Source organism: Myotis brandtii, unplaced genomic scaffold (genome assembly GCF_000412655.1).
Source record: "Myotis brandtii unplaced genomic scaffold, ASM41265v1 scaffold194, whole genome shotgun sequence".
NCBI classification, from domain to species: Eukaryota; Metazoa; Chordata; class Mammalia; order Chiroptera; family Vespertilionidae; genus Myotis; species Myotis brandtii.
The window spans coordinates 756,221-779,424 of NW_005357232.1; the positions used below are offsets into that span (position 1 = coordinate 756,221).

A 23,204-nucleotide genomic window follows, 5' to 3' on the forward strand; every position below is an offset into this window, starting at 1 on the left:
ATATGTATATATACACACACACACATATATATATGAATATATATCAAAATTCATTACACTAAACACTTAAAATTGATGCATTTACAACAATGTGCCTCAGAAAAATATGTTAGCATAAGAAAATAACTATTACATGAAAAAATGACCTTGTTTACATAAAACAATATACATGGATATAAGTAGGATGTATATTATGGACAGAAAGACAATCAATCAGGAAAAACAGAGGAGGGGATGTTTCATCTCCTTAACTATTTACTGGATTCAGCACTGCTGCACACCTAGACTAAAGAACTCTCCATGAAAATACTTGATAAATAAGAGCATTGAAAGATTCTGAGAATCAGAAAGCTCTCATAAATCCAATGTTTATTTTCTAAATTTCATAAACTACATACTTAGAAAACTGTGCTTTCAGTGAGCTAAACCTTTTTTAAGGAACTATCCTAATCTTAAGAAAAATTGAAAAAAAAAAAAAAAAAAGCAGCCCTAGCTGGTTTGGCTCAGTGGATAGAGCATCAGCCTGCAGATTGAGGAGTTCAGGGTTCAATTCCGATCAAGGGCAAGTGCCCAGGTTGAGTGCTCCATCCCCAGTGTGGGGCATGCAGGAAGCGCCCAACCAATGATTCTCTCTCATCATTGATATTTTTTAAAGCATTTGTTAAATAAGCTTGTCTGAAAGCCTAATGCAAATGTCTCACAAAGATCACAGAGATGGGAGAGGATACAAAAAGAAGCTAGAACTTCAGAGCAGGAGTGAACCTTGAAGAACATAAAGCTCATTTTATAAAGGAAGAACAGACCCAGAAAGATGGAAAGTCTTTCTTGGGTCCCACAGCTAGTTCGTGAAGCTATTTCAACCATAACCCACCTCTTTTGATTCCTAGCTAACTATTCTTCCTTCTTTGCACTGATTTAGGCTAGAGTGGTTCATAAAAACAGACTGAATGGTAGAGCATCCAGTATTTATATTAGAAACTTTGTTAGCCACTTAAGAGTAAGGGAGAATGAGAGGAAGGGAACCGGAAGTACCTCTTTAAGGCCCCACATTTCCAGAATGGCTGGCAGTGTAGACAATTGTGATAGAGAAATTACATTATTTTTTAACTCTTTAATAACATTGAAAAATAAAACCCTAATTTCTGCTTGAGGTAAATTAAGGTGCATCTGTTCTTTGTCCAGGGGCGGGGGAACCATCCTAGGACCACAAAGTAATTCTAACACAGGAACCTGGGGAGTGCAGGGGTTCTCTGAACAAAGGTGACTGGCAACAAACACATAAGGTGCCTTTATGTATTCTGGTCACCTGAGTCAAACAGGCTACCTGTCACGCAAGGTCCAAGACACAATGCAAAGAAGAAGTTTTTTTAAAAGCGGTCCTGGGAATTGAAAGTGTCTTTAAAGTCAGCCGTAAACAACAAAGGTTTTGAAAAGGCACTGTGCTTCCCTCTGGCATGCTTCTGAATTTATACTGTTCTTTCCTCCTGCTGTTCTCAGACCCAAAAAAGAGGAAATCTCAAAGGAGAAGACTGAGTTTATTCTCTCAGGGGACCTTTAGGACTACCTTACCTCAGCTGCCTTGTTCTTCACTTGAAATTAACTTTTCAAGTTTGCACTGAAGTATAATTAGTGCTTCCTTGGTCCTCTAGCAGGTTTCTAAAGGGTGTCCCAAAATTCACGCAAGAAGTAATTTTGATAGAAAACACAGGTTTATAATTAAAAATTGTAAATTTTTTATTGATTCATAAAGTATAAGTATAGGGTTATGAATGGAATAGCATATCGGGTAAATGGCCTCCATGGCTTTGCTGGCACATATGCACTCTTTTGTTGAAATTTTCCATGACCGTTTTGCATAAATGTGGCTGAATTTCGATGAGGCTCATTTTCATCTTGATGGCTTGGTTAATCGACAAAATTGTTGCATTTGGGGTTCAGAAAATCCACGAGTGATTGTTGAGAAACAAATGCATCCACAACGTGTCACTGTTTGGTGCGGATTTTGGGCTGGAGGCATCATCGGACCATTCTTCTTCGAAAACGCGGCTGCTCAGGCAATAACAAAAGAGTGCATATGTGCCAGCAAAGCCGTGGAGGCCATTAACTATTTTTCAAAACTGTCCTAAGGTACTATGAAATGTATCCTATGTGTTCACATTAGGTTTCTCTTTCCTTGATAGTTTCATTCTAAAGCAGGTGTGGAAAGGCTGGGTGAGTTGTGTAGGCACCTTAATTCTGGTCCATCATGGTGAGTCTTACCTTCATTTGCTAAAAATCAAAACTATTGGGGTAATTGAGGGCAAAGCAAAATAGGGTCCAGGTCTGGTGTTTTGCCCATCCTTCAGCAATTTGGAATTCACAGAGTGAAAAACTTCTAAGGGAAACCCTTGGTGGAATGACTGGGTGTATAGGAACATAGACCACTGTGATGAGATGGTGTATTTAGATTTGGGTATTCTTTCCAGAATGGGACTTACACAAATAGAGTTCTCAGCAATAGGGACCAGGCAGCTGCTGGAGCCTCCTGTGGCCCAGGGTGAGAGTAGGGTTGCCAGATAATATATAGTACTCCCAGTTAAATTCGAATTTCAGATAAATAACCATTTTTTAGTATAGATATGTCCCAAGTATTGCAAGGATATGTACTAAAAATATGAATTGTCTCTCTGAAATTCACATTTAACTGGCATCCTGTATCTTTTTATTTGCCAATTCTAGCAACCCTAGGTGGGAATTATATGGAAGGGGAATGGAAATGGAGCATCTATATAGCCCAGCAGTTCTGCAGGAGGCAGGAGGGGAGCAAGGATAAGAAAAGAAGGGAGGAAGAAGAAAGGAGAGAAGACGAGCTTTTTCCTGCCTTATCCTAGTCAATGATAAGCCGTCTGCTTGCTTCTGTGCTATGTAAACAAAGAGCGTTCCACTAAGAGATCTACTTAGATGAAACCATAGAAAACAGTGGGGTGAAAGAAAATATGAGACAGGGACACCAAAGAGTAAGTGTAGGAAGTCTTGAGAAATGATCTTTAATTTTCTCTTACCATGTCTATTTTACGGTGTTTCAGGATTCCCTTGAAGCCCTCTCTCCCCAAGTTTGTTCTTTGTTGACAATATTTGATCTGACAGATGCTTCCAGAGACTCAACATACATAACTGGCTTTCAACTAGGAATTGAAATAAACAGGAAGATAATTATCTAGTCACTGATGGCAGCTAAAAATAATTTTGCTACTAGAGTACTCTTAGAAGTGCACTATTATCTAGTAGATTACGTTATTAAGATAACCATGATAATTTGTTATGAATAGCAGTGTCCTATGAAGGTTTTTTGGTAGCTTCTGACAAGAAATTTGATATACAGAGTTCATTTCAACCACATTAAAATGACTACCCCAGTCAGCTCTTTGATGTTTGTTAAAGTCCAGCCCAAGAAGCAAATATTTGAGAAATTACTGGTAGGGGGCTTTAATTTCTAATCCTAATATATAAAAAGCCAGGCGCTGTCATGACTGAAACAACTGGACGGACGACCGAACAGCAGGCTGCATGGGGCAACGGGCCAGCAGGGGGATTAGTGAGGGACGGCCAAATGACTGAACAGCAGCCTGCATGGGCGGGGCAGTTATGGGTGACCAGGCTGGCAAGGGTGGCAGTTAGGGGCGATCAAGCCAGCAGGCAGAGGCAGTTAGGGGTGATCAGCCAGGCAGGGGGGGCAGTTAGGGGCAATCAGGCAGGCAGGCAGGTGAGCAGTCAGGAGCCAGCAGTCCCAGATTGTGAGAGGGATGTCCCGGATTGGAGAGGATGCAGGCTGGGCTGAGGGGACCCCCCCCTCCTATGCACGAATTTCGTGCACTGGGCCTCTAGTATAATAGAAACGTAAGTTCATTTTGAAGAGACCAGGTGAGATTGCTCTATCACTCTCAGCTGAACTAGAACAGTACCAGGTATCAAGTTTAGTTCACATCTACATACTTAAAGTCCATTATTAAAACAGATTCCTTGTGCTTTGTCTGACGGCATCAGAACAGAGAATGTCAGTTTCCTAATAGATGCCAATAGAATTCTGTGGCGATTCTGCTGTTCTATGGCTCTCTGGGCAGAGTGTACCCTAGGAGAATAGAATGGAGCCTCTACCTCCATGAAACAGGTTCCTTTGGAAATGGTTATAGCAGGTCTTCTGAAGGTAAGTCCCTTGTTCACACTTGTTGCTTAAGATATGCTGTATTACTAATTCTTTAGAAATGAACCATTCTTTTATTTTCTTCTTCTTTTCAGTGACCTGTCCTAGAATCCAAAGCTGCATTTTTTTGTATCCTCTGCTCCAAAATTGAGCAGTCTATTGCTATTAAATTTCTATGCATTTGTATGCCCGTTATATATGTCATATATATTTTAAAGGATTATCACAGTAAACTCTTGTAACATTTAAAAAAATATTTTTATTGATTTCAGAGAGGGAGAGGGAGAGAGAGATAGAAACATCAATGATGAGAGAGAATCACTGATTGGCTGCCTCTTGTACACCCCACACTGGGGATGGAGCCCGAAACCTGGGCCTGTGCCCCGATGAGAAATCAAACAGTGACCTTCTGGTTCATAGGTCAACACTCAACCACTGAGCCATACCAGCTGGGCTGTAACTTTTTTTTTTAACCTGACAAAATGAAAACTTCCCCTTGTTCTTAAAAGTCTACCACTTTTTCCTTTGTGTGCTCTCATCATAATAATATAAATTCATAAAGAGGGGCAAAATATTATTCACATACTCAAACTACTCAGGTTTCCTTGTGTTCAGAAGGAAATTTGTGTTCCAGAAAGCTGTCACTCAGATAATAGCTATTGGCTCAAATTAAGGGTCATGTCCTTTGGCTCTTAGTCCTGTTCTGGCAGGAGTGGTCAAATCCTTGAAAAATGGATCTTTTCCAAGTTAGGCCCTCTGAGTTGCAGAACTCCTAAAGAAATAAACTCTGGTCACACCCAGTTTTTGAAGAGTCTCAGGAAGAATTGTCACTACACAGATAAAGAGCTTTCTATTTTTTTAAAGCAAATCACATGCCTCCTCGTATTTGTTGACATACCAAGGGAAGTTTATGTGAGGAAATCAGTATTGAACAGTTTGTGCTTTATAAATGTCAATAGATTTTTTTCCCTTCCACTCCCACTACCATTACCCCCGAAGATTTCAACACCATCCACATTCCAGTCTCACTGTTACTTAACCTCTTAAACTGATGATTTGGGGGCTTCTGTGAGATGGCCAGCCTGGGCCTTTTAAATTACTTGAAAGTGCTCCAGTTTCAGGAGCTCAAACTTTCAAGGTCTTCATTTTGACCACAGCTTCCTTACCTACTCCACTCTTTTATCCCAACCACCAGTTCCTTGGCGGGCTCTTAGGACTATCCCTTCCTCACCTGAAGCCCTCTATTGTCCATCCCCATCTGGCTTCACTGGCCTTCCCCACCTCACCCCGCTCTTAAAGCATTCATCTCAGGGATATTGCAGATTATTTCATTCATTTTATGTCTGTGGTGTCCATCTTAGCAATTCTAAACCTAATTTTGGAAAGCCCCAGACCATTCCACTTCCTTCACTCCTATACACTGTACTATTGCTAAGTCATGACTTTTGAAAAGTCATGAAATTATACGCTTGGAACTTCACTCCTTTGTGAAGGCCCTCCCCCCCCCCCCTTTTGTTGATTTCTCATTAATTTCCTGAAGGAATTCTCCCAGCCTTTGTCATTTTGACTTGAAAAGTAACTCATCTCATGCAGCCTCCATTTCCTTTTCTATTAAGTGGGGGAGATGGGCTACAGCGGTTCTTGTCAAATTTTAATGGGCATCGAATCACCTGGGTTGTTTAAAATACTGATTCTGGTTCAGGTCTGGTGTGCCGGCTGATACCAATGCTATATAGACCATATTTTGAACAGTATTTTGAGTAGCCTCAAATAAGCTCCAAGGCTATTTTAAAATTTAATAATAATAATAATGATAGCCCTGACCAGTTTGGCTCAGTGGATAGAGTGCCGGCCTGCAGACTGAGGGGTCCCAGGATTCCTGTCAAGGGCATGTACCTTGGTTGTGGACACATCCCCAGTAGGGTGTGCAGGAGGCAGCTGATCGATGTTTCTCTCTCATCGATGTTTCTAAATCTCTATCCCTCTCCTTTCCTCTCTGTAAAAAAATCAATAAAATATCAAAAAATAATAATGATAATGCATTCATGATTCTCAGTCCTGAGTCATAACCTGGTCATTCTCACTTTCAACAGATGACTTAACCAGCAACTAAAAACGATGTGTAATGAGCCTCTCCAGCAATTTTTGCCCTTTCCAATAACTTTCCTGTCCTGACCCTTTTCTAGATTACTTTTCTACCTCCTCCATACTACCACTTTTTGCTGACTTGGGACCTGGCTCTCTCCGTTAATCCCTTTCTACTGGCTCTCTTCCATCTAACTACAAATATCTTTAGGCTTCCAGCCTGAAGAAATCGTGCTTCTCTAGGGATCGTTTAGTAGCCAAGCTTCTCAAAGGAAGAAGCCATCTCTACCTCTGGTTTCTTTCCAATTCCACATTTGTAGCTGAGCATTTCCATTTGAGTAGACTGTGGACTCACAAGCTCAGCCACTTTGAAAACAACTCATCTTCACCCCAACAAAACGACCTCCTGCCTTACTTTATTATTCCTGCTCCTTCTCCCCTACTTGCATAGCTCCTTGCAAAATGTCTGTTGTAGCCTAGTTATTCGACTCTTGACTACTTCCAAAGGAAATAATCATGTTTTTTAAAGCTTTGTTCATGAAGATATTTACAATAGTGTTGTTAATAATAATAATATTGGAAATAAGTAAATGTTCAAAACAAAGGAATGAGGAAGTAAATATAATTTTAAGTGTCACGGTGATTAAAATGATATTTTGTGTGTTGGCATAGATTAAATGAAAAGGCATATACAAAATGGTATGTCTAGTATGATCCCATTTTTCTAATTAGGAAGGAAAGACGGAGATACTTGGAAGAAAGTATCTGAAAGAAGTACCATTTTGTTGATTCCAAATGTTAATAGGTGTTATGGGGTGTTGGAATTATAGTTGATTTTTACTTTCTTTTATCTTCTGCACAGTCTGAAATTGTTAGAGTATGTGGGTAATAGAATGTTAGACTAGAACTCTTCCTGCCTCAGTTTCCACTGCAGCACAAATACAATGGATACCAAGATTCCCAGGTGAGTGTGAGGCAGACGCCACATATGCAGAATTTACAAAAAGAATAAAGGAAAATCTGCCTCATAAGTCCTGGCCCCTCAGTCAGGCCAAAGGTAGAAAAATGTCAGAGGAAAGGAAAGGATAAAGTTGTTTCTTTAGAGAGAGCCATTGCCAGCCTCCAAGTTCCTTGGTCTCTCTAACCCCAGGGCCCCAGGAAAGATGCCTCAGTAGGAGGTCTTGGGGCCCCTCCTGCAGCATGGGGGGGGGGGGGGCGGGGGGGTCAGGCAGATGCCTGAGAAAGCTGAAGCTTCTGTGGACAGGGCCTGACTGCCTGCAAATCTAGATGATAAGGGGCCTTGGAATGGGAACCAGAGAGGGCTGCTGCCTTGGAATTGGTCTGCACTGCAGGTTTCCTGAGAGCCAGATGGGGTCAGACAGGTGGGGAGAGAGCTTCCTTAGAGTTGTCTTGGGCTGGAGGGGAGCTTTTTGATGCCCAGGGGTTGAGGAAGGACCTGCAAGTGGCTGCCTACATATAAAGATAGAGAACCACTGAAGAGCTTGAAAAAGTGGCCAAGATGGGAAATATCAGCTTTCGTCTGCCAGGCTTGCCAGAGACACCAGCTTTAAACATCTGCCAGGCCTAGAAGCATTGAACCACCGCTACCTATCCTAGCTGTCCACTGCCCATCCTCCACGTTGGCTGGGGTGGGGTGGGGGTGAGCTACAAGTGATGAGAGAGGAAAAGCTAACCATGCCCCCACCCCTTTTCCACTGGAGGCTTTAGTCTGAAACCAACCTAAACTGGCAGAGTAGAAATGATGCAATGCTTTTTGGAATTTTTATTGTTATAGAAGAGAGTATCCTAATTTCTGAATTGAGACTGCATTTGTTACTTAAAGTGACATAGCACTGTGTGTTACCTAAAAGGAACAGAGAAGTAATGGGACCTTCCAGAGTTTTCATCTAGAAGCAAGAAAGACTAAAGGAAGACTGGGAGAACAGATAATCAAATTGTGCTTTTTATCACAATCTCCATCATCTTGTTACCAGAACCCAGATGCCCCCTGGTGCCTACTTCTATCATTTCTTGCCCCAACAAAGATAACCCTATCTAGTCTTCTAACAATATAGACTCATTTTTCCTGTCTTTGTACTTTATATACTAGTAAATGAAATCATTTAAGATGTGCTCTTTTGTGGCTGGCTTCTTTCATTCAATTTTATATGAGTTTCATTCATATTGTGGCATGTAATTGTATTTCATTTGGTTTTATTATTATACTAGAGGCCAGGTGCACAGATGTGTACACCCGTGGGGTCCCTTGGCCTGGCCTGCACCCTCTAGCAATCCAGGACCCCTTGGGGGATGTCGGACTGCCAGTTTTGGCCCAGTCCCGCAGGACAGGCCAAGGGACCCCACTGGTGCACAAATCCATGCACCGGGCCTCTAGTATGCATATAAAATCTTTGGTTAAGGAGGCTGGCAGGACCCTGACCCCAAGATGGCAGCACCCAGTGAAGTGGAGGCACCTGTCTTGGCGAAGGTGATGGTGTCATGAGTGTAGCTGCTTTGTATGCTGTGTGGATGGATGGTTGGAGGCGCCTACATCCTTCTGCAGGAGGAGGAATAGAAGCTGGACGCTCTGCAGGGCATTGTCTCTGCTTTCCTGAGATGGAGAGAGAAGCATTGATGGTAGAAGGCATTGACAGGCTGCCCCGTGCATGTGCCCTATTTGGGATCGAGTCTGCAACCCAGGAATGTGCCCTCACCTGAAATTGAACTGGCAACCCCTCAGTACATTGGACAACACCCAACCACCTGAGCCACACCAGCCAGGGCACAACCACCATCTTCTGAAGCAGTGGTTCTCAACCTTCTGGCCCTTTAAATACAGTTCCTCATGTTGTGACCCAACCGTAAAATTATTTTCATTGCTACTTCATAACTAATGTTGCTACTGTTATGAATCATAATGTAAATATCTGATATGCAGGATGGTCTTAGGCGACCCCTGTGAAAGGGTCGTTTGACCGCCAAAGGGACCGCGACCCACAGGTTGAGAACCGCTGTAATCTGAAGCATTCTCTAGTTTCTCATCTAATTCATCCTGCACTCGATTGACAGATTAATTTTCTTAAACCATTGATGTGTCCATCACTTCCCTACTTAAAAATGTTTAATAGTTTCTCAACAGACAAGTCAAATAAAAAAACCTCTTCAGCTTAAAAAAAAAAAGATCATTGGTTAATCTCTTCCCACCCTTCCCCCCTTCACTCCGAGATTCATCAGTCTGTTTCATGTTTCCATGCCTATGCATTGAGCATCTGCCCCCTGATGGTCAGTGCACATCATAGCTACTCGTCGAATGGTCGCTTAGGCTTTTATATACATAGACTAGAGGCCCAGTGCAAGAATTCATGCATGGGTAGGGTCTCTTGGCCTGGCCAGCAATCGAGGCCTATTGGGGGGCCAGCCTGGGGGGAGAGACCCTGGGAGGTTGGCCGGCCAGGAGGAGGGGCCATGGGCGGTTGGCTGGCCGGCCCCACCCCCAATCGGGGTGGGGTGGCCCATAAAGGGTGGGGCCAGCCAGGGGGAGGGGCCACAGGAGGTTGGGGGGGCTGAGTGGGGCCAAAACGGGCCACTTGGCCGCCGCAGTGCACATCATAGCGACTAGTCGTTCCACCATTTGATCGCTGGGCTTTTATATATATAGATAATGTTCTATAGTGTGAATATACCACAATTTTATCCATTCTACTGATGATGGGCATTTGGCTAGCTTCCGGCTTTGGCTTATTACAAAAAATCTATAATAATAAAAGCGTAATATGCTAATTAGACTGGACATCCTTCTGGACGACCTTCTAGACAAAGCTGGGGCTGCAAGGGAAGCCCGGGTCCCGAGTGCCAGAGGGAAGCCGGTGCCAGCAGCCGGGGGAAGGAAGGCCTACTCTTGCACAAATTTCGTGCCTCGGGCCTCTAGTACTATGAATAATGTGTTATGTTTAATATTGGGGGAGAGCTATTAAAAAATCTCTTGCAGCCTAGCCAATTTGGCTCAGTGGATAGAGCATCAGCCTGCAGACTGAAGGTCCAGGGTTTAATTCTGGTCAAGGGCACATGCCTGGGTTGCAGGCTTGATCCTTGTAGGGGGTATGCAAGAGGCAGCTGATCAATGATTCTCTCTCTCTGTTCATTGATGTTTCTATCTCTCCCTCTCCCTTCCTCTCTGAAATTAATTAAAAATACATGCCAAAAAAAATCTCTTGAAGATATTCTTTCCTTTCCATTCCCATTACTATTGCCTGGATTCAGGCCTTCAGAAACGTTCACTTGGACTCTTAGCAATAGCCTCCTGATTGATACCTCTATCTATAGTTCATCATAAATACTGCCACAGGTTTGTCTTCCCAGAGCAGCAATTTTCAACAGGTGTGCTGCAAAAATTTTTAAAACATGCAATACCTGACTACTTACCAGTAGCCAGAGGTACTGACCTCTTTTCTCTTTGTCAAATAAAAAAATGACAACAGCCAACAAAATAATTGTCTGGTGTGAATGAATCAAAATTACATCCTTTTTTTTTTTTTGTCAGGTTGGCAAAAAATATATTTGTGGTGGTGCTGCAGAATTTTAGTAATTAGTTTATGTGTGCCATGAAATGAAAAAGGTTGAAAATCACTGTCCCAGAACATAATTCTAATCACGCTGCTGCTTTTACTGAAAACATTAAATGTCTCCCCACTGCCTTCCAACCAGAGCCCTCAGTTCCTTAGCTTGGCATTCAAGGCCTCCTCCCTGCATTTGTACCCTAATCCAGAGCATTTTGTGTCCTAGTCAAAGTAGGCCATGGCCACGCCCTAAGCACAGGCTCTTCTTTCCCCCTCTGCTTCTTTGTTCATGCCACTCCTATTCCATGTTGTATTGTGATGTCACCCACACTGATCCCACTCTGTCAGAGTCCTTGTCTTCCCAAGCTGTACTCGGATATACTTCTCCCAGCAGGCAGCTTGCCTCCCCTATGGCCCAAGGTAATTTCCCACCTGCAGTCCTTTGTTGGAACCTGCCTTATGTATCATGAGCTGCCGCATGTTTCATCTTCCTCGCTGAGCTCTGGTGGGGACCCCATCTGTGTCTCAGAGTAGCCAGCTCAGCTTCTTGCCCACAGAAGGGGCTCAGTAAATGTTAGTTGAATTGCTTTGGAGAAGTTGTTTGAAAATGTCTTCCTGATTTTTATCTCTGATTTCCACTTCTCCTTTGTGAATTCCCCTCTTGCTCCTACGTTTGTTTGTTGTTTTAATCTTCACCCAAGGACATGCTTTTACTGATTTTGAGAGAGAGAGAGAGAGAGAGAGAGAGAGAGAGAGAGAGAGAGAGAAACATCCATCGGTTGCCTCCTGTACCCTCCTCAACCGGGAATTGAACTTGCAACCTTTTGGTGTACAGGACGACGTTCCAACCAACTGAGCCACCCAGCCAGGGTGCTCCTAGGTATTTTGTGTATGCACTGACTAGCTCAAAAACATAGTCATCGGAGTCTGATATTTTAACTGATCCTCAAGAAATAATTTCTCAATGCCACTCTTTATAGTCATACCATTATAGTCATAGCTCCCCTATGTCTTAAATGAATTAAATGTTTACTTATTAGGCATCTATGTACATGGCACTATGATAAAATTTGCTCTGTACCTATAACACATCATTCCAGAGTTTTCAATCTTGAAAATGTTTTTTTTTCTGATATTTTTACATTTTATTATAGTTTACATTAATTATTTTGTATTAGTTTCAGGTATACAGCATAGTGGCTAGAAAATCATATACTTTACAAAGTGTTCCTTGCAATATTTCCAGTACTCACCTGGCACGATACATAGTTATTACAATATTATTTACTACACTAGAGGCCCAGTGCACGACATTTGTGCACTTGGGGGTTGAGGGGAGTCCCTCAGCTAAGCCTGTGCCCTCTCACAGTCCGGGACCCCTCGGGGGAGTTCGACTGCTGGCTTAGGCCCACTCCCCCGAGGGGTACTTAGCGCTGCCATGAAGGTGGGAGAGGCTCCCGCCACCGCCGCTGCGCTCACCAGCTGAGAGCCCCACTTCTGGCAGAGCTGTGCTCCCCCTGTGGGAGCACACTGACCACTAGGGGGCAGCTCCTGTATTGAGCGCCTGCCCCCTAGTGGTCAGTGTGTGTCATAGCAACTGGTCATTCCTCTGTTCAGTCAATTAGCATATTAGCCTTTTATTATATAGGATTCCTGCATTCCCTATGCTGTACTTAATCTTTAGAAATGTTTTAGCCCTAGCCAATTTGGCTTAGTGGATAGAGTGTCAGCCTGCAGTCCGAAGGATCCCAGGTTCGATTCCGGTCAAGGGCATATGCCTGGGTTGCTGGCTCGGTCCAAGGAGCAGGAGGCAACCAATCAATGATTCCCTCTCATCATTGATGTTTCTATCTCTCTCTTCCTTTCCCTTCCTCTCTGAAATAAATAATTTAAAAAAATGTTTTAGATCTGCTGCCTGTAGTTGATTTTTGTTTTTGTTGATTTTTTACAGGGAGAGAGAAAGAGCAGGGAATGGTGGGGTGGGGGAACATTGATTTGTTGTTCCACTTATTTATTCATTCATTGGTTGATTCTTGTATGTGCCCTGACTGGGGATTAAGCCCTCAACCTTGGCATATTAGGCAACACACTAACCAACTAAGCTACCTGGCCAGGTGGCTTATTTTCACTGTCACAGGGCCTGTGATTGATTTTTTTTGAAACTTGCCTTTGTTTCACCACTATGAATGAAGTGCAGGTGGTGAAGTTTGGGGACTTTAGCTGAGGTCTATCAAGTCCTTTCACAGCAAGTGAAAAATAAAACTAGAGCACTCTTTTGCTTTCTCATCAATAACTGGGTTCTCAAGAACTGGTTCCTAAATTAGTGACTGAAAATATTGATGATAATGGTCAGAAACCTCATTTAGTAATTGCTCTCCCTGCCATTATCCCAAGAGAATTTGGCTTGTTCTGAGCATCAGAGATGACTTAATTTTGTGGTAAGAAAATAGGAATTAGAGGAAGCCAATTAGGAAACCTCAAGGAAGAGGAACTATCTCTAGGCTAAAGGGAAGGCTGTTGAGTCTTATTTCCTCTCCGTTCTTGACTCACTTTCTTGGTTCCTAGCCAACCTCTGCACCTCCCTTTCCCCACCAGATCAAGGGGCTGGAGTGGGGGTGGGTGTAAGGGTGAGGATGGTGAACAGAGTGAATAAAGTTAAATACCATTCATAAAGACCACAGGGTGTAGGGAAGCACCATGAGTTGAAAATCTCAATGAACTGTTTGATTCTTACTGTTCCCATCCTCCTGTCCACAGTCACGGGTGAGGTTGCATGTGTATGGGACAGGGTGGGTAAGAATTGGCTGCTTTCCAAGTTAAGAAAAGAGACTGAGTTTCACTTCTGAACAACAGCAGAGTACAGTGCAGGTTGGTATAATACTTGGTTTCCTTCTGAATTAGGGATAGATCAAAGCAAAATAGCCAGCAATCCAGGCCTTACCTCCTTTCACAGAGAAAAACTGAGTTCAAGCTTACTAGTAGGTGGCTTATTTTCACTGTTGTAATTAATATTTTTGTCCTCTGTACCTTTAAGGTTGATACAACATGCTCACCTTTTGGCCATAGTCACCAGGTTAGTCTGTGGCAAGGTTCAAATTCAAATTCAGCGCTTCTGACACTCAGAACAGAGCCTGACCATGTTCAAGACGCAGGTCCCTCCCTTCCCCATCTTATTTTTCACTGGAACATTTGCTGCTTTCTCAAGCTATAAGGCTTTCCTGTTATCATGCCTAAGGGGAAGTTGTATGTTAAAAACCACTAATGGTTAAGCCCAAGCCAGCTGGGGTCTCCCATTGCTCCTTCCAGTATTCTGTGGAGACCCACAAGAATTCTCAGTGTTTCTCAAAGTCCATGGCTTTCAGAAACAAAAGATCAGTTGGTCAGCCGAGCGCTGGGTCTTCATTTAAGGGGGAATTTGGTAAAACAAGAAAAACATCAAAAGTTGTAAGAGGCTAATACTGAAGTTGTTATAGCTAAAAATCAATGGTAAACTGAGAGATAACGGTTTGGGCTCTATAGAAGGGGTAGTTTTAGTTAAATGGCCTTTGGGTTGAACTGATAAAAGTTTATTCCCTTTCAAATCAAAGGATGGCATTATTATTATTATTATTATTATTATTATTATTGGGATGAATGATATAATCCAGGCACTGAGTTAAAGAAAGGAGGGAGGAGGGGAATGCCAGTTGTGTGACTGCTGTGTTGCTGGACACCATTTTGTACTCACCATTAGTACTGGAGGGTGAGAGAACTAGATTTTATGGACAAGGGGGCAGGGATGTGTTGCTTTATTGGAATCTGGTCAGGTAAGGGGTTTTTGAGGAGAAGCATAATCAAATGCCTCATGAAAGCACACCCCAACTCACATTTGATGCTTCATTTGTCCCTCTCCTGTGCCCATAAATGATAGAACTGGAGTACAGAGAAACCACCCTTTTCTCCTTCCCAGAGACTGAGCCAGAATGACAATTCCTAGGCAGCCTACAATAGTTCTTGGAAGAACTGCAGGACTGAGATTGGTGTGAGAATGATTCAAAGAGAGCCAGGTTCTTGCCCTTAGTCCCCTGAGGAAGCATCTGATTGGTGAAAGTCTGGCCAGGGAGCTGGGCAGAGCTCTACCTCCCTCCAACTGTTCACCCAGAGCTGCTACATCCCTAGCTCTGTCCTGGCCACATCCCCTTAATATCAGGGAATCCTAACTTTCCTAAGATGCTCTATTACCAGTGTTTATGGCCAACTTACAGGGCAATGTGTTTCAACACCTGCTAATGTCACATAGAAACACAGATAAGTTTTCTTTTTTTAATTCCCTGGCTCTCAAACTGCCAGCAGAGCATCGTAAGCTAAGGGCTAAATTCTTATTTGTCTTTAAACACCATGGCATTCGGCATGTCTGCAGTCACTGGGAACTTACGCTGCCACTCTTTACCTTTGCCTTCTGGGTAACCCCTACCTCCCACCTACCTCCACGCCCAGGGGAGAATGTGAGCCTTGCCAAACGGAAGCCACCAGGAGATTTTCCAAGATTCACGAGATGTCAAGTCATCTCTGAAATTTTTCAAAAAACCAGAAAGTCATTTCAAAAAGTCTAACTTGGTGGCCCCACATAGAGGAAGATCAAACTTTCCACACCAACACAGCAAGTCTGCCCCCATAGGCTTGTGTTAAAGCTGCAGGAGTATTTGTACTCAGACTTTGGTGAAAGCTCAACCCAAGGGGAAGTCCACCTGGTTGAGGAGTTTAGCTGCTGCTTGGCACCCAATGAAATCTGCTACCAGGGGATTTCCCTTAGCAATGGAATCAGAAGGGGTTTTGTCTTTCTGAAAGATTTCACAGAGGAATTCATTTGCCTATGTGGAAAAATCTCAAATTCTAATATAAAATCTCTGATCTTTTAAAGTTTTTGAGATCTGGATTTCTCATTTATTTAAAAATCTCTTCAAATAAAAAAACAAACACAATAGAAAACCCAAATAGTGAGAATGCATATTCAGTGAATGATCTGAGTACTTCATGCTAGGCACTGTTTGGCATTGAGATATACTGGGGAGCAAAACACATCTAATTCTAGCTTTCAGTTTATGTTTGAATTGAAAATGAGGTTGATTCCTTCCAGTATTAAAGTGTATAGCCCTAACTGGTTTGGCTCAGTGGATAGAGCATCGGCCTGCGGACTCAAGGGTCCCAGGTTCGATTCCGGTCAAGGGAATGTACCTTGGTTGCGGGTGCATACCCAGTGGGGAGTGTGCAGGAGGCAGCTGATCAATGTTTCTCTCTCATCGATGTTTCTCTCTATCCCTCTCTGTAAAAAATCAATAAAATATATATTTTTTAAAAAGTGTATGTAGCATCCAAAAATCCTATGTGTCTTTCAGGGCCCAGCTTAAATACAACCTCAAGAAGGAATCAGGATTTGTTTAATGTGAGAAATAATTCTTACAGCCTGCAGTGTGTGTAGTTTAAAATATCCCCAAACTTCCCTAGCCAGTGTGACTCAGTTGGTTGAGCGTCCTCCCATGTACCAACAGGAAAACTATAGGAATTACAGTGCACGAAGCTCACTCAGAATCTGAGGGAAAAAATACTCAAAAGGTCAGGAGGAGCCCTAGCCAGTTTGGCTCAGTGGATAGAGTGTCAGCCTGCAACTGAAGGGTCCCGGGTTCGATTCCAGTTAAGGGCATATGCCTGGGTTGCGGGCTCAGTCCCCAGTAAAGGGCATGCAGGAGGCAGTTGATCAATGATTCTCTCTCATCATTGATGTTTCTCTCTCTCCCTTTCTCTCTGAAATAAATAAAAATATATTTTTTTAGAAAAAAAAGGTCAGGAGGGGTTGGGTTGGCCCTGAGTGAAGGGACCTGAACCAAAGCAAGGGACTTTTATCAGGACACTTGGGAATTAGGCAGAGCTGGAAAGTACCCTGTGTGCCAGAGATGCTGTTTGCACTTAAGTATTTTCTCAATCATGTTTCAGTTTTGAATTTTTTTTCAGGTTAATAAAATAGAGGGTTTTTTTGTTTTTTGTTTTTTAAAAAAACACTCTTAAGAAACTGGAGGTTCCTCAAGAAACTGCTTAAGAAGTTCTTACAAATTTTTCATTTAAATGGAAGGTGAATTTAAGAGGAAATACATTAAAGAGGTAAGAATCCCTCCTTAAGAATGTACTTACAGCAGGCATTAAAGTGCCAGAAACCTTGGTATATCTGGCCTTCCTGGTGCACAAACTAGGGGGGAGGGGCACACAAGCCTAACATCATGTTTTTCATTTTGTATTCAGAAGAAACTTTTTCTTTTTCTTTTTTTTTTTTAAATATATTTTATTGATTTTTTACAGAGAGGAAGGGAGAGGGATAGAGAGTTAGAAACATCGATCAGCTGCCTCCTGCACACCCCCACTGGGGATATGCCCGCAACCAAGGTACATGCCCTTGACCAGAATCGAACCCGGGACCCTTCAGTCTGCAAACCGACGCTCCATCCACTGAGCCAAACTGGTTAGGGCCAGAAGGAACTTTTTCTATTGCCAGTGGCTACCAGAACCTGCTCCCTTCTGTAACTAAAATTAACGGCTGCAATCCATTTCTCCCCACAGCATGAAGGAAAGTGGGTGGGTAAAGAATAAGTTAGTAAGGGTTGTGGGTTCGAGTCCCAGTGTGGGGTGTGCAGGAGGCAGCCGTTTAATGATTCTTTCTCATCATTGATGGTTTTTTATCTTTCTTTCTTCCTCTCTGAAATCAACATTTATTTATTTATTTATTTATTTATTTATTAATTAAAGAATAGGTTAGAAATGACGCCAGCAATCTAGACGCAGGCTGGTTATACAGGGCCCAAAACTAACGAGAGATTGTGGAATACACGATCCATTTAGGTCACACTGAATGGCAAATCACTACTCTGGACCCCAGAAAGTTTTTTCGTTCTTGTTACAGTCAATTCATTTTCCAGATGACAGCTCTAAACCACAACCACCGCGTTTCACCGGGCATCCTGAGCCTGCGCAGACACGACCCCGACGCAAGCGCACACCGAGCACCTACGTCCCTTTCCCCACCCCCACCAGGGGCGGGGTCGGAGCTTCCTCCGCGCGCGAACCGACGCTGGAGTCGTGAGTTCGGCGCACAGGAGCGGATGAATCTGGATGAATGCACCGGAAGCAGTCGCTGCGACTTCCGGAGGGGCTTGTACGCCTGGTTAGGGAGCTACCGGGCCCAGAGACCGTTCTTGAAGTAGTGGCTGCATCAACATGTCCCGCGGTTCCAGCGCAGGTTTTGACCGCCACATTACCATTTTTTCACCCGAGGGCCGGCTCTACCAAGTAGGTGAGTGAACCAGGTCCGCCTTTGATCCACTCGAAATGCTCTGTCATGGCGCGGCCCGGAGTTTAGTCCGGGGCTGAAGCATGGCCGGAGTTGGGACGGGAGAAGGGCCTAGTCTGGGGGGACGTCCCGTGGTGGTCTCACCCCAGACTGGAGGCAGGGGTCCGGGGCCCGAAGGCTGAAGGCCTCTTGCTGTGGAGGGCGAGCGGCCGCACTGCCTGGACACAATGAAGAGCTAAGGAAGGCAGGACCTAAACGTCTGCCTCCTGACTTCCTGAGGCTTAGGAACTTGTTACATTTTGGCCTAGCCCTAGGTGGACTCGATGTCTGTACTTCTCTAAAGGGTCATTAGTTCCTTAACCTCCCACTTAAAACGTTCCCTCTCCGTTTTCCTTTGTTTGCAGCATGCACTTCCTTGTCCTGAGGTAGTTGTTTCCACACAGGCATTCAGGGCCTTCTATATGCCAGATACTGCTAGTCTTAAGGGATACAAAGATGCCACAGCCTCTCTTATATTGAACTTAAAGGGAGTGCCAGATAACGTAAACAAACGGAGACAAAGAAAAAATACCAACTTACTGGTATTTGCAGAGTTCAGGACATCTTTGGAAAACTGGTAGGTAGAAAGAATGATTGTCAGTTGTAGAGCTGCTGGTGAAACATCCCCTTTTAAGCCATATCTGTTTGACTCTGTAGTTTACAAGCTGGTTCGGAATTGTAACAACTCTAGTGGGAATAAACACTATACTCGTTATCAGTTGTTCAGTATTACAGTATATTTTATTGGCTCTAAGTGGTGTCAGCGTTTAGGTATGATTCTAATTCGGATCCTTAATCTCTTGCCATAGAGAATTTAATATCAAGAGATCCTGATTTACACGTGGCCCAGAATGGTTTTATTTTTGAGTGAGTTTAGCACCTCAGTGCCTTGGCAAGGACAGTAATATAACCTGTGTTTGGAAAGCATAAGGATAGAGTTGGCCTATAAATGAGGTTCTCTTCACCTGTACATTTTAGAAATAAAGTTAATTTGGAATCAGACCAGTCCGCTATATGGCTACATACTTAATATAATGTAGCAAGAAAACAACATCATATTGGCTAATTCAGTAACCCCTTTAACTCATCCCCAATTGAAAAATATGATCAATATTTTGATCAATAATGACCAATATCTAGACAGAAATATGATCAATAATATCTAGTAGGATGATTTTAAACTCTGCCTTGTAAAATAACACGCTCCCATTGCTGTTCAGGGCACTAATTAGACATTGCTAGGAAAAGGAAAGTGAAAGAATAGTTAGTATGAGCAAGCAGTATTGTGGTGAAGAGTTCAGGCCCTGGAGCCGTAACCTGGGTTCAGATATCTGCTCTGCTCCATACTAGCCATCCAAATGATATAACTTTAGTCTAGTTTCTCTTTGCAAAATTGGGCTGATAATTCCTTGTGGTTGTTTTGAGGATTAAATAAGGTGATGTATGTAGAGTAATTGTACAGTATTAAGTGCTCAGTAAGGATTATTAGATGCCTGTTTTTCTCTTTTGGTGTATTAGATTAGTTGCTCTGTAGACCTGGAATATATCCTTTTTTATAGTCCATGCATGCTTAGTTCTCTAGTGAAATAAATGTACATTATCTTAATATCATAAATACTGTTTATTAGTGTATAAACTTTAGAACCTGCCTAAGATAAAGTATATAGAAATTTTAGAATGCAAACTTTAACATTGGTAGTGGAAAAATAATATAACAAAAGTGGGAAAATGACAAGGGAAGGAAAGATTAATGGAAAAGTGAGTATGGCATGGCCCAGTGGTTGGGCATCGGCCTATGAACCAGGAGGTCACTGTTCGATTCCTGGTCAGGGCATATGCCCAGGTTGTGGGCTCGATCCCCAGTGTGTGTGTGTGTGTGTGTGTGTGTGTGTGTGTGTGTGTGTGTGTGGGAGGGGAGGGGTGCCGGAGGCAGCCAATCAGTGATTCTCTCTCATCATTGATGTTTCTATCTCTTTCTTCCTTTCCCTTCCTCTCTAAAATCAATATTTTTTAAAAATGAGTATCCTCCTCATCTTTCATAGTTGGGGCTCGAGATAAATGTAGTCTAAAGTTGATAAATCAAAAAATAGAAGTATAAATTTAAAGTTACAATGCTAACCATAATTATAAACAAACTGTTGCCAGAGGCAGCCAATCAGTGATTCTCTCTCATCATTGATGTTTCTATCTCTTTCTTCCTTTCCCTTCCTCTCTAAAATCAATATTTTTTAAAAATGAGTATCCTCCTCATCTTTCATAGTTGGGGCTCGAGATAAATGTAGTCTAAAGTTGATAAATCAAAAAATAGAAGTATAAATTTAAAGTTACAATGCTAACCATAATTATAAACAAACTGTTGACAGTGTTTGCTTCCAGGGAGTAGAAAGAAAGATTTTTTTTTTAAATTGATTTTAGAGAGAGGAATTGCAGGGGGTGGGAGTAGAAAGAGGAATATCGATGTGAGAGAAAAACATCAATTGGTTGCCTTCTGCACGCACTTTGACAGAATTGAACCTGCCACCTTTTGGTGTACGGACGACACTCTAACCATCTGAGCCACACCGGCCAGGGCAGGGAGAAAGTTTTTTTTTTAATTGATTTCAGAGAGGAAGGGAGAGGGAGAGAGAGAGAAACAACAATGATGAGAGAGAATCATTGATCTGCTGCCTTCTACATGCCCTGTAGTGGGGATCGAGTCTGCAACCCAGGCATGTGCCCTTGACAGGAATCCAACCCTGCACCCTTCAGTCCGCAGGCCAATGCTCTATCCACTGAGCCAAACCAGCTGGTGCAAGAAAGATTTTTGATTGTCATTTGTACCCTATGTAACTATTGAAAGTTTTCTCTTGACATATGTATTCAAGGTGTGTGCATGCGTGTGACCGTGCATGTGTGTAGAAAATCTGTAGGGCTATATACAGAGCACCTACCTTTGAAATCTAATTTTAGGAATTCCCCAAGTTACCAGTGGGGCCACTAAGGCCCAGGTGGAGCAAATAAGCCTGGCTATTTTCAAAGCCCCCTTCTGCTTGCTGATCTTTTGCTGCATAGGTCTGGCAAGAGAGGAGAGGAGCAGTCACTTGAATTTGCCTGCCAGGTGGATATGAGCACTGCCTGGATGCTTCTAAGGAGCATATTGATAAAGGACAGGAAAGAAATGGACTGGTAGAGATAGGCTAAAGAGATTGAAACCAGGATTCCTGGGTTCGAGTCCTTGCTCCACACCAACTTTGAGAACTTTCTTCATATGTAAAATAGAGATAATAATTCCACCTACCTTATTGGTCTGTAAGGATTTAATGAGTTAATAGATGTAAAGTACTTATAACAGTGTCTGTCACATAGTAAGTGCTCAATAATTGTTTCTGTGAAGGATGCTGTCAGGAAGAAATAAGTGATAAAAATGGAATCAGGAGTTTACAAATAAATGGACTCAGAAGTACTAATTGTTTGTTTGCCTCTTTTGCTGTTAAAAAAAATACTCTTGTTTTAAAATAGTGTTTCTCAACCCAGACTTCTCATGCCTTCCTTGAATCTGATTTGAAGTTTAATGTCGGTGTGTACACATGCATACATCTGTATGTATGCATACATAAATACATACCTATTATAACTACATACAAAAAAGTAACGAGATCAAACACTGCTATGTTTTGAAACTTGATATTCCCCTTCCCACCAGTGCCAAGATTTTTAGTGACTCCATCTGCTTGTAGGTCACTGTTTGAAAGTGTAATGTTTGGAGACACTTGAAATGAAACACACTTCCTGTTTAGGTTACAAGGTTAGAGAAAGACAGAATGAACAACTTCCAAAAACCTTAACAGAAAGTTTCTAGTCATGTGGCATTGAAATTGACATGTCCTGCAGAGTATCAACCTACCTCTTGCCCCAGAACAATTCTTTTAATAACCAAATGTCATAGAATGTATGGATCTTTCAATTCGTTTTTTCACCAGCCCGTGTTTATATGGGGGAGGGGATGGTATTATTTGTTTCCCAAAACTCAGTACAACACTTTAAACAAAATTATGAGTGAGAAAAATCTTGAGGTGCATTCCTATAATTGGCAGAACTTCAAAATCACCTGTAGATGCTGATGAGCATGCATACAGGGGATGTGCATCTCCACTATTGGTAGCATCCTACTGTGAGCCATTGTCTGGCATTGTGTGCTCGTCCTGAACACTTTGTCACAGTGCCTTTTATATTTAGTTCCAGTTTTCCCCCAGTATTACACAAGTAAGTCCCAGAAATGTTGGGAACGTGTTGGGGAAATTTGTAGGGAAGGAAGCAGAGTAAGAGATTACTGTGGAAAGAGGTCTCTATACAGAACAATTCATTAACCATTTTGTTAGTGATCAAGGAAGCATTCTAATCTTATGGTTTGCTGTTAGGTCGGTTTTGATCATTTTTTTTTTTACCTATAAAATGACTGTTTTGTGTGGTTCAACCAAATATTTACATATAGGTACATACTTTACTATTATTTAAGTTACAATCTAAAAAAATGGGGACTCAACGGTTGAGTGTAATTCATTATAATTTATCCCCTTTAAAAAATGGGAAATGGACCCAGCCAGTGTGGCTCAATGGTTGAACGTTGGCCCATGAACCAGCAAGTCATGGTTCCATTCGTGGTCAGGGCATATGTCCAGCTTGCTGGTTCAACCCCCTGTAGGGGGCATGTAGGAGGCAGCCGTTGGATGTTTCTATCCCTCTCCTCTCTAAAAATCAATAAAATATATTTTTACAAATGGGAAATGGGCTATCAGTTATCATTTTCCTGTATAGTCTTGGGCATTCAAGAACAGATTACCAAGATTACCGTAATAGTGTTTACTAGTTTTGCAAGTTTCTGACATTTTGTCCAAATAAAATAAAATCTTTAGTGATGTAAATAAAGTGTACGATTACTATTTCCAGCATTTGAATTCTGGCCTTAAAAAATAAATACGCCTTTTCAATGCTGTCCATAAACCATTCTATTTTTTTCTTAAGTGGCCTTCCTTCTCACCTCTGCTACGGG

The 23,204-nt window shown here is 42.4% G+C and overlaps 1 protein-coding gene and 1 long non-coding RNA gene across 3 annotated transcripts in view; one reads left to right on the top strand and one right to left on the bottom strand.

Moving 5' to 3' along the window:
* Positions 1–11,298: 11,298 nt before the first annotated feature.
* On the bottom strand, positions 11,299–19,972 carry LOC106725875. The gene is made up of 3 exons (XR_001361877.1): positions 18,716–19,972; positions 15,286–15,369; positions 11,299–11,534 (listed from the first exon to the last, which is right to left on the bottom strand). It is a non-coding gene; the product is annotated as an uncharacterized LOC106725875 (long non-coding RNA).
* Positions 17,887–23,204, top strand: part of PSMA6 (proteasome subunit alpha 6) — a 30,859-nt gene continuing 25,541 nt past the window's right edge. Inside the window, exon 1 of one of the 2 annotated variants that reach the window (XM_014538601.1) lies at positions 17,887–18,139. In XM_014538601.1, coding sequence (XP_014394087.1) covers positions 18,064–18,139 — 76 coding nt within the window. In that variant the 5' untranslated portion in view covers positions 17,887–18,063. The remainder of the gene's footprint in view (positions 18,140–23,204) is intronic. The other variant, XM_005864968.2, reaches the window with a different exon arrangement.